General features: G+C 37.9%; 1 protein-coding gene across 3 annotated transcripts in view; it reads right to left on the bottom strand.

Annotated features, from left to right (window-relative positions):
* Nucleotides 1–1,072: 1,072 nt before the first annotated feature.
* Nucleotides 1,073–12,260, bottom strand: part of cd2ap (CD2-associated protein) — a 39,465-nt gene continuing 28,277 nt past the window's right edge. For all 3 annotated transcript variants that reach the window (XM_086061028.1, XM_086061030.1, XM_086061029.1), the window contains exons 15-19: nt 9,621–9,736; nt 9,216–9,296; nt 7,021–7,217; nt 6,668–6,731; nt 1,073–3,421 (exon numbers count right to left, since the gene is read on the bottom strand). In XM_086061028.1, the coding sequence (XP_085917154.1) occupies nt 3,380–3,421; nt 6,668–6,731; nt 7,021–7,217; nt 9,216–9,296; nt 9,621–9,736 (500 nt within the window). In that variant the 3' untranslated portion in view covers nt 1,073–3,379. The remainder of the gene's footprint in view (nt 3,422–6,667; nt 6,732–7,020; nt 7,218–9,215; nt 9,297–9,620; nt 9,737–12,260) is intronic.

Below are 12,260 nucleotides of genomic sequence, written 5' to 3' on the forward strand. Positions count from 1 at the left end.
CAATTTCCGTTTTGAAAGACAATTCTATTCAATTGAAAACAGGCTGTACTGAACTATACTTTTTATTTTATTTTTTTAAATAAGTGAAGATGATATGGCTATAACGACCCTGTTCATTAGTGGGTGGTATAATACAGTGGCCACCTTTGCTTCAATATGCAAAGGAGCAAACTGTAATGTTATCACAAAAAAAACAATCAACATTTTAAAACTTTTTTTTTTTTATTGGAGTTGGAGAATTGCTTGCATCAATCATCTTGCTAGAAGTGATTATGGTAGTTGTAACAAAAACAAATTTGATCAGAAATGCTTTACCTACTCTGAAAGCATCTTCCAGTCAATATAGAACTCAAGCATGAGAAACAGAGGCAATATGTCATTTTTGACAGTAAATAAAGATATTTATTGTTTTTTGGAAAATAATCTCTGCTCATGCAAGGATACAATTTATGTAAACAAAATGATTTAGAAACTCAACTGGTAAATGTGCAGATTTCTTCCTCTCTTGGTGTCAATCTCTGGAATGTACAGTAAAGAAAAGTAAAGCGCAAGACATAATATATTATATGACATCAACTGCTCTTTCCCACAATGTGATTATCAAATCGAGCAGCCGTGTCGTTGAAAGGCGAAAAGGGAGAGCTTGTAGAACATGTCAGGCACAGCGACAAAAGGTCAGACAAGACACTGACCGCCTTGTCAAAGCATTCACATGAAAACACAATTGACGCCCTTTTAAGTGTGCAATGTGATCAGCAACACAACCACAAAAGCTGGCAAATGATTTGGAAGCAACTCTTTAAGACACTGGTGAGATTTACAAGAACTAAATAGTAACGATAATAATAATCACAACTTGCATGTGTGGTACACAAAATGTGTTTTCCCGCAGGGAGGCGCAGGGTGTTGCCGTCTCAAGTTATTTCTAGCATACGCTAGATGCTAATATTGCTAACAGGCAGCTTGCTAACATCCTCAGCAGTTGCTGTAGCCAAAACCACCATTCAACAAGAATCTGTTGTGGAATTGTCAAAAGGGAGGAATGTGAAACAAAATGAAACAGTTCAGGATGAAAACTTGGCAATGTGTACAAAGTTTATTTTGTAGCAATTTTGTTAGCTGCGCCCAGAGCAAACAACCGGCTGATTACCAATTTCAATTCCACAGCCAGTTAGGAATGATTGTCTTGAACAAAATAATAGGCATAACATATCCATTCAACGAAGAATGCAATTTCCTATAGCAAAAGTTAGATTTTCGTTTCTTGTTATTGCTAGTTCTTGTTTCCAGTTTTCTTACACAAACTACTTGGAACGTGAAGTCAAAATACAAAGGAGTATTAGGGCCATGCTGAAAACAAATATATATAAAAATCTCACATTATGAGACTAGTCACATTTAGGGTGTGGGGTCATTAGTGTAAGAAAAATATGTGTGGCTGTTAAAGGTTCTATGCGCCCCCACTAGTCTAAAAACGGAATTATGATTAATTTTACATTTGTGGAATATGAATAAAGCAGCATAATCCATCTGTTTTATACATTTTAGGAGGCGGCCATTTTGGCTCAGCTAACGACCAACCACGGCTTAGCTTCAGAAAACTGATGTCATCTTAAGTTGACAGTATGTGGCAAAATGGCCGCCCGTGGGATGGATAAAAACGACTGGATTTTGCTGCTTCATTCTTATTCCACAAACGCAACATTAAATCAGATTTAGACTTGTGGGGGCGCGTAGAACATATTGCCAAGAAATTTTGGGGTTGACTCCCCCGTTAGGGATATTGTTAAGTTCAACTTTAGTTCAGGTTTCCCAAATACAATGAAATAACTAGGAGGGCTTTGAAACATTTAATATTTAACACTTGCTTATTTCACGGCATGTCGTTTGGGCTGAAGTTTTAAAATTAACTTGTTAGAATTACTTTTTACCCCTCGTTTTTCAATGTGGCCCTAATAGCTCCTGTACAAAAAATACAACTGATAAGCAATGAACATGCTTTGACATATTACAACAAAAACAGTGAGACAAGTTATTGGGTTCACTTTAAAACACAAAGATGGGGATAGAAAAGAGGAAGAGGTAGAATGGCCACCAGGAATATGATGGATGGTGGCCTAAATAGAACAAGTAAGCAAGCTGCAGAGATGAACAAAGAGACTGGCTTTCTTATAAACATCAAACAGGCACTAGCCAGAAAAAACTTTGCAATTGCAATCCTTTAGGGCCAATGAAGAGAGAGAAACAAAAGGTTGGCAGGACTTCTGACTTACTTTCTCAGAATTCTGACTTTAAAGTGAAAATTCTGACTTTATTCTCAGAATTCTGACTTTATTCTCACGTGAGAATTCTTGAATAAAGTCAGAATAAAAATTTTTAAGTCAGAATTCTGAGATTAAAATCTGACTTTAAAGTGAGACTTCCGACTTTATTCTCGAAATTCTCACTTTAAAGTGAGAATTGTGAGAATAAAGTCAGAATCCAACATTTTTTTCTCTCTCTTCACTGGCCCTAATCCTCTTCCGTACTTTCCTCTTAGTTTTTCATGCTGGTTGCATCTCAATTTCACAAAACATTCCCATCTCAAGTGAAAATGTATCAACTTAAAACTATAGAAGAGGCCCTCAAGAGTATGTCAGTAGAATTTGAAAAATATAGATATACAATATCAAGATGCAATATTTTCAGACACCGTTGTGGTAAATATTAAGCTCCCATAACAACACTTAGAACTTTTTCTTTCTCTTTCCTTTTTTGACAGGCACAGTAGTGTTTCCCTGGATAGGAATGCTAGAAAACGCATAGAAAACGAGCACAAATAAAGAAGAGGGTGCGCTTCCTCCGGGACGCTGCAAGGAATGATTCAATTACAGCAGGCGCCTTGTTAAGACGACAGGGAAATTAATTGCAAGTAAGTGAAATTAAAAAGAAAAGTTTTAAAAGTTGTGCTTAAAACAAACAAAAAAAAGCATGAAAATGATAGAGACGAGGATCCCCTGCTTTGTATAAGTCAGTAGTAATGAGAGCGAGCCTCTTTGATGAGCACAAGGAGGGAATGAAAGAGAGTGGCAGAGTGGCAGACCAAGATATGAACAGTAGTATGAAATAAGGCCTCGTTTTTTTGTTGGCAAAAAATAAAATAAAAAATCATATACATCTGTAATTTAATTACATCGAGCTTGAAAACAAAACAATATATGTGCAAAAATTTCAATCTTACAAATATGGGGGGTTGAATTTGTAGATGTGAAAATAATTGCACCCTCTCTGTGCCCATTCAACTGTCTGCTGGTTGTCGTCCACTTCCTCCAAAAGCGGCTCTCGCGTTGGTCGCCACGCGAGCAGCTGGACCTTGAGCTCCGATGCCCCAAGCTCAGCTTCACGTTGAGTGGACGGCCATCTTTAGCTTATTTAGCTCCATCTGGGAGGACACAGAATGCAAAACACTCAGAATCAAGGTTGGGCCACACACTTACATATTCTCTTTTCTTCAGCTCCGCTGTGGAGTGGAGGTACCCTGCTGTGAAGACCAAAGGAAGAAACATAATATGCTAATTTTAATGGGGATGTATAATGCATTGCAGAAGAGAAAATTAGCTAAGAAAAGTAATACCATTCTACGACACTATTTTGTCTTTAACATAACGTGCTAAATTGAAAAATTATTACAACATGGGGTGTCATAATTTTGCAAACTCTAACGACCTAAAGGCTAGATTAGGCTGCAAGGTTCAAGTGACACAATTAAGAGTACGAGTTAAAAGGGCAAACAAACATGAAGTTGGATCTTCTTACATTGAACTTAGGTCCAAACTAGGGCTGGGCCATTAATAAAAATGTAATTGTGATTTTTGGCTTCTTACAATCATAAAAACAAACAACGAAAAATTACTCATTCAAACCCAAACATTTATAAATACGTTTTTAATACTTTGTACTTCACTCCAAAAAATATAAATCTAAAAATATGTTTAAGTGTTTTTATGTTTTTTTTTAATGCTAGAGCATACAAAAGGCTCTGATACAGCTTCTGACATGAAGAGGTTGCTTAAAGCAATGGTCGTTATTACAAAACATGACCAGCAGGTGGCAGAAGAGTATAAGAGATCAGCCAGGGCCATGTTGCAACAAGTTCTTTTACCAGTGTTTTCAACAGGTTTGCGAATAATGATGAAACTTAGCTAATCTTTCTTTTGGTGTTTTTATAGCAATATAACTGAATGTTCTGTGGATCTTGCTATCTCAATCAAAATCCATTAAAGCAGACGAGAGCGAAGGGGGTTGCTTCAGTGAAAATGGCTGCGAGTGAATGAGTTAATATGCCAAACGGCGCCATGTGTATGAAAAGTCCTGCATTTTGAACACATGCTGAACACGCTTGCAGCAAGCGATGCAAATGTTACTCTGCCTTTCCTGAGTGTGCTTTAAAATGTTTAATGACACCCCAGTTGGTGTTTACTGGAAACAAACATACAGAATTACCCACATGGTATATGTAAAGACAACACATGCATTAGACCCCCCATACACTTGCGGTTCAGCACCAGATTTGCATAGTTGCAGATGTTTTCTTTCTTTTAATTCTTCTATATAAGCGTCTATTTACTATTTAAAACACTTAAATAAATAAAGTTTTTGTTTCAGTTTTTTTCCATATCCCCTTTTTTTGATAGAAAACATATTAAATGTTAATTTTTTCAACTGGTGTCAATCATGCACAGATTTTTGCTCAATCAATTTAGAGCTATCAAAATTAATTGATTAATTGACAAGTAATCGATTATCAAATTAATTGACAACTATTTTAACTCATTCACTCCCAGCCATTTTCACTAAAGCAACTGCCTTCGCTCCCGGCTGTTTTACTGGATTTTAACAGATTTTGCAAGGCCCACAGAATATTGTGCTCTATTGCAATAAAAACATGGATCCTACCAAAAGAAAGAGTAGTCTCTTCTTTCGTCAGGAAAAAGTAAATTTCTATCTTCATCATTATTCACAAATCTGTTGATAACACTGCTGAAAAAAGCTTTTTTGCGACATGGCCCTGGTTGATCTCTTATATTCTGCTGCCACCTACTGGCCGTTTTTGTAATAACTACCATTGCTTCAAGCATACTCTTCAGTTCAGAGGCTGCATCAAAGCCTTCTGTATGCTCTAGCATAAAAAAACATTAAAACAAACCCTGTATAAATACATTTTTGGGACCATAGTAATATTTAAAATAGAAGATTTTTGTACGTTTTTGAGAGCAAATGAGGTAATAATCGAGTCATTGTTTGGAGCCATTATTTAATCTAAAATTGTCCAAATCCTCTAATTTCAGCATATCAACAGTAATTGTTCACTTATTTCTGTAGTCCTTCATGAAAGAAAACTGACTATTTTAAGTGTTCAATCAAAATAAGACATTCACAAACATCTGTTTTTATTTTGGAAAACAATGACCAAACTGGTAAAAAAAAATCATCACTATACGAATACAAAGTAAGAAAATAACCACCAATCACTGGTTGATAATCAGTAATCAGGGGGGAAATGCTTTGTGTTCTGACCGACACCCCGAGGGCGAAAAGAGAAATACTCCAATTAAATCAAACCTATACAGTCCAAACCTAGCCTCTCCAACAAATACACTTAAATGCAAAATTAAATTAAAACTGATTAGTCAATTAATTAATTCAATAACTGATAGATTAATCGATTCTAAAAATAGTCGATAATGACAGCACTATTCACTTTTGAAACATTGCTAATGCTAATGCTAGTAGTGAGAGGGAACTTGCATTGATGGGCTAATATAAAATTATATTAATATTATTGAGTTCTGGGAGTGATATTCCTTCAAATAATAAATATTCACACACAAATTCTGGATTAACACATACAGACAGGTAATACGTAAAACAATAGCCACGGGCGGGGGATTTTGTGAGGCATCTGCTGGTTCTTAACTAAGTCTGTGAGATCATGAAAACTGGTGTGTTGCACTGTGTCACTTTTCCAACTAAATTGCGGTATGACGCCGTAATTGAAAATGTCTTTCTTACCTACTGCTACTATGTTTTGAATACATTGGTTAGTTACTGTGAAAATAAATGTACATAAGTTATCCCATACTTATTCTTATAGTATTGCAAAGCATGACTCATGCTCTTGCAGCTTCAAAAACAAGAACTGAGCCCTTATCACAAGATAGCGGCTGAAACACTTTGCGAATGAACTGTTAAACCTTGACTCCTGAAACCTTCAGCGCTGAAGAAATACACGTCTGTATTATTATCTGCACAATGACTCATATCCGTGATGGTTGCTGCTGTAAACTGCCCTAAGCTTTAGAGCAGCAACAACTGTGTAACCAGGGACTACCTAATAAAAAGAGAGGGCCCGGCGGAGTGTGCCTCAGAGCGGGTAGGTGATTGTAATCTGTGCACATCTCTGTCCGTTCTCCTCGCGAGCAAAAAGAGTCTAGGTCTATTGTCGTCCTTCCTTGTTTGTTTATTAAAATTTCTAGGTTGGCTGAACCAGACGATTACATAGGAGTTTAATCAGGTTCATCCAAGTCCATATAATGTATGTATCTTGTTTTTGATGGTTAGTGAATCCATCAGTATTTGTATTGAGCTCAATAAATGTAAGCATATGTTGTTATGGGATCAATACTACCTGCAGGGCTATACGCTTTTGCTTCTCATCATCCAGCTCTCCACGAAGCTCTGTTATTTCTTTCCTAGAAATATGCACAAATAATAATTAGAAAATGAAGGCACCTGCAAAGCTGCCAAAACATGTAGTTTATGGATTTAAGAAGGAAGCCCATGGTGAATTTTCAACTGCATTTTCACATACATGACATAAATGCAAAAATGTGGTCACATTGTGGGCTATGGTTTAAATACTGTACATGTTCTTTGCAAGAATAACTAACTAATTAAGTTATACCAGCACTTCTGTTTGTAAAACAGATGTCCATCTTAAAGATAAATGATGTGTACAGTCTTATACTATGTAACACTTACATTTGATGGGCCTTGAAGAGCTCCACTGACAGCAGGAGATCCTTCATCTGACTTCTAAGCTCTTCCATTTGGGATTTGGGATCCTCTTTTCCCTGAAAACTGCTGTCTGAGCTTGAGTTTGTGGCTGCTGGGCTGGGTTTGGCCTCGACACTGGCTTTATGAAGTGACGGCGAAGGGGACATGTTGTGTGTGGAAGGCTGTGGATGGAGGGTTGGGAGGTGGTGGTGGGGAAGAGAGAGACACAAAATAAGTGTACAGTGTGTATAAGTATACAAAAAAAGCACCAATGCTAGTTTTTGAAAAAAAATAAAAAATAGTCATAACTAAGTGCTGCTACATGGTGGAACCTCCAAAGTCAAACAGCTGTACGAGGCTTATTGACTACAGAAAAAATACAAAAATACTTGACACTAATGTTCTGCAAACGTTACACTTAACATGTCTGCTCACCCTTATTATTTAGTCTAGTGTATACATGTTTTGTTTATTTGGGAATCATTCAGTCACCAGTTTACAGTTGTTAATTACTTCTGGTTAACCATGACGATTTACAGGAGATAGCATCACAGCCAATTAATAAAATGTGGATAAGCTTTAAAGCAGGTGGTCCCTGCTCCTCTAAGTCTCTTGTCGCATACGACGCACACACTGACATACACAACACAAAGCAAAACAATCCACAGAATAGTTATATCCGGGCTTTTACTTTAAAAACAAAATCAAGCCTTAATAATGTCAAATGTAATAATAATGTACAGTGGATTCATTTTTTTTTTTAAGATATTATGTGTTCAGGACTCTCATCTATTAGTCATGCAAATGATCTATCAATCACATAGATTATATTCAATTATTATTTTTTAGCCGGCTACTAACTACTTAAAGATTAAATTGTATTTTCCGGTTAAATATCATTGATATGTCAATATCCAGATTCTGAGCAACAACAGTAAAATGAGAAAATAACAGGAGAATGATTTTCAGCTTAAAAGGCTGCCATTGAAATAAATGAGTAAACAAAAGGAAAGCATTGACCGAGCGTGACCATTTTGAACTAAAAACCATCGTAAATATTTTATCAAAATACATGTCAAGGAAAGGACTGCATAAAAAAATGATTTCAGAAGAGAATGAGCTCATCTGTTGCATTACACTTTAAACTTGTGCGTGGCAGTTGGCTGTGTGTTTTTGCTTCAAGCACTGAAACTAGTTGTAGTGGTGACAGTTTTCTCACTATTTGTAAAAATATGCAGTGGAGGTCTGACTTCTTGCAGCCAAACCACATTCGTGGAAGAGAGATCACATCCCAACATAAAGGTTGTGGGTTCGATCCTGAGCCCATCCCATGTTTCCATGTCAAAGTGTCTTTGAGCAAGTTACTGAACCGCTAGTTGATCCTAATGCTGCATCATCAGTAGGTGAATGATAAGACTGTGTTAAACCTCTTCAAGGTAGAAAAGCGCTATAATAAGTGTTGGCCATTTCCATTCACAAAATTGCATGTATACATAAAAGTAGCTTCTTTCATTTTGATACAAAACATTCATTGTAAGCAGACACACTGCCAACGTTTGGCTCACGGCTATATGTTTAAATCTCAATATATTTTTTAACAGTAAAAAAAAGAAAAAGGAAAAAAAAAGTGGTACATTACAGACAGTATATTATAGTACAAGATGATTATCGTCACGTATCACCAGCTGTTACCCATAAATTACATTTCTGCTAGATAAGGTATACCTAAAACTAGTAAACCTTGCCCAGGAAAAGCTGACTTGAACAGACATGACAACCACCAATGGCCAAAGATGGAAAGACTGCAGCTGTTACTGGCCTTTTCACCTTCAGGGAGCTCCTCCTGTTACCACACATGCACCCCCTTACAAGCAGTGACATGACAGGAAAATTGCCCGTTTGCAAATATGGCGTTAACCTCAATATCAAGAAATAACTGCAAAGTCAACTGGTGAGCATGGACAGTGATTTTAGTGCCCTGCTTTCACAAATTAAATTAGCTCTCTGACAAGAAAGTACAGAATTAGCTAGCAATCTAATTCACATATGAACGAAAGGACATTTATGAGGATTGTATGGGAAAAGTTGAACATTTTTGAAGAACCAAACAGGGAAAATAAAAACAGAAAATAATGCACACAACCATCATAAAAAGTAGTTTCAAAAGTAAACAAATTTACCTTTCTGGGTTCTAGAGGCCTTAGTCTGCCGCCATCCTCCTCATCCATCTTGAAGGATTTCTCCACATCTTCCTTGTTGGGCTGCAGGGGAGGTTTTGTTATTATATATCTGCCCACAAATGTTTTGACACATGTATGAGCTCTGAACGATAGATTATTGGAGAGAAGAAAACCAGTGGGGGTGCTAAGCATGAAAGATAATTTAAATGTGTGTGTTCACCACATGTGGGCAAGACTGAACATCAATGCTCTAATATTGGATCCGTGTTCTGACAAGATGTGCGTGCTCCTGGGGCAGGCATGCAAAACCATAACCACCAAAACATATTTGTATCATTTTAACACAGATTTAAGCTATTAAAAATTAATAAGTATTGTTAACCAGGACAAGATATTGGTGCTCACCGATTGTGCTCCACCAAAGTGGGCTGGCAACCTCCGGCCAGTAATCTTTGGTCTGTTAGCAGTGGGATGAGACAGCTTTTCGGAACTCGATGAAACCTCATCAAAACTAATTAGAGCTGTGGAGGAAGTACGATATAAGTGAACAATATCAGAGAGAAATTACAGAGAAAATAATGTAAAAGGAACAGTTAAGGCTAACAGACATTTAAAGCAAAAATTAAGTAAAAAAAAATAAAATGCAATATATGTTCCATGTGCCTCCACTCGTCAATATTTGGATCAATATTGTGTTTGTGCAGTATAAATTACGCAGAAAAAAAATCCTTCAATGCTTCTCATCAAAGTCCTACCCAGTTACGTCAGGTGTGCCCCAAGGCTCCATCCTGGGCCCTGTACTTTTCATTATCTACCTCCTGCCCCTTGGCACCATCTTCCGAAAATATGGCATCTTCTTCCATTGCTACGCGGATGACACCCAGCTCAATTTCTCTGGTAAACCCCTCCCTCACCTGTTTTTTGGAAATCAACTCCTGGTCAGACTAAATAATTGATAGTACAAAAATACATACTGGCTGGACATTTAACACATTTAATTTTATATAAATTAATCCATGAACAAAATCATTCCATTTTGTCCAGGTTGAGAAGTTAAGTGCAACCAACAAGAACAAAGGAAATGACTCATTCACATGTGCAACTTGGGTGACTGTTGCGTAACAGGACTTTGCACCTGCGTTGCGCTAAACTGCTCTCGTTAGAAAACAGGGACTGCGATTGAAGAAAAGATTGCATCTTCTTGTATCATGACAACTTGTCAGACTAGCTCTTGCTGAGCAGAGAGGAGTTTTAACAGCTTGTTACCACAATATGTCACCACCACTGAACTCTTCAACAGTGGAACAGCAGGGGTGCTCACTGAATTAATGGCAGGTTGTTTTTCCCAATAAGACCCATCTCCACTTTAATAGAGAGGGGTCTGAATGAAGACAAGACATTGTATAATACAATTTTAAATTTGACAATTTAACATCACTAAATCAACAAAAAAATATTCCATTTGTGATTAGCATGTAATAACAAAGCTGTTGCTGATCATAACATGAAAAAAAGTGCCGCTTTCAACTAAATTATACAAAACCTTGCACACAGTACATAGAAGTCCTGGTAATTGCAAGCATGGAAGTGAAAAGTCCCACTACTTGTTTTGGTTTCAAGTCTGTAAACTATTGAAGGACAAATTAACTCTTTGACCGCCATAAACGTTATAAAACGTTTAGTAAAAACCTACGGAGGGGCGCCGAGGACGTTAAAAGACGTTCACTATGTTTTTTTTTTTGTTTGTTTTTTGGAAACGGGTGGAGGAAAGCCTTGGGCAGCTGTGTATCAAGTATCAAGCAGATCTAGTTAGTTTAATGACTCGTTTTGGCCCCTAGATGGCAGCGATGACTCTCTTTGCACAAGGTTGGGTGGGCCGCCCACCGTGGGCGTCAGTAGAAGACGTGAGGCGGAGCTAGAGTGTTGAGGAGACAATGGCTGATGATGCAACAATGGCGACCGGTTGCAAGCAGCTCACGCTTGAGCATTTTTTTCAAAGACGGAAAGCATCGATCAATACTAAAAAGCGCATTGATGTCGACGATGATGATGACTCCGAGCTTGACGCCAAAGTTGGAAGCCTTGACGCGACCGTTATGATCACATAGTAAGCCTCACCGGCTAGCGCTGCTAACGCCGGAAAACGCGCAGCACAACCGACCGGGTACTTCTGCACAAGTGGAGATTCGATCGGGCGATGGAGAGTTGTCGAAAAGCATCGACCAATGCACATTGATGATGATGATGAATCCCGAGGTTGACGCCACAGTTGGACGCCACAGTTGGACGCGGCCTTTATTCTCACGTCATAAAGCCTCACCGGCTAGCGCTGCTAACGCCGGAGCTGCACAAGCGGACATTCGATCGGACAATGAAGAGTACCCCGAGTCCAATGCATATTCATCGGAGGAGCGGGTACAGTCTGATCACGGAGAAGACACTGGTTCTGGACTATGATGCCACCATGAATGGAGTGGATAAGATGGATCAGAACATCTCTTACCACCCGGTATAGCAACTGAAGGACATGAGGAAGCCAGACGTAACACCACCGTAACGTAACCGTAACATGATCCTGATATTAGACTTTATGGCAACACACACTGCAGTATATACTTGCTATTCCCCGGAAAAAACGGCCTGCAAGAAAGTGTAGCTTCTTAGCTTCTGCACGCGAAGAGGCAATCGCAGTGAAACTAATCTGTTGTGCAAATCATGTTGCGTATCCTTGCACGCAGGGGAGTGTTTCACAAAAAGAAAAACTGTCGTTGAAACATCCACATAATTGTAAATAGCACCACAGTTGCACACATTTGTAAATAGTTTGCCAAATTGTTGTCAAATTGTTACAATGTTGAATGTAAATAAACTTATTTTGCTATCAAAAAACACTTTTTCATTCTTGGTGGTAGTGTTTTATAGAAGTAAAGCACTATTTAGGTGTTTGTGGCATCATTCATGGACAAAAAGAAATGTAAAATTCACTAGAGTGCATGAAATAATATCGTTTCACTAAAAGCTTGATTTCTCCGTATTTTGGTCCAA

The sequence above is a fragment of the Leptonotus elevatus genome, chromosome 18 (genome assembly GCF_054856555.1).
Source record: "Leptonotus elevatus isolate MCC_2025b chromosome 18, RoL_Lele_1.0, whole genome shotgun sequence".
NCBI classification, from domain to species: domain Eukaryota; kingdom Metazoa; phylum Chordata; class Actinopteri; order Syngnathiformes; family Syngnathidae; genus Leptonotus; species Leptonotus elevatus.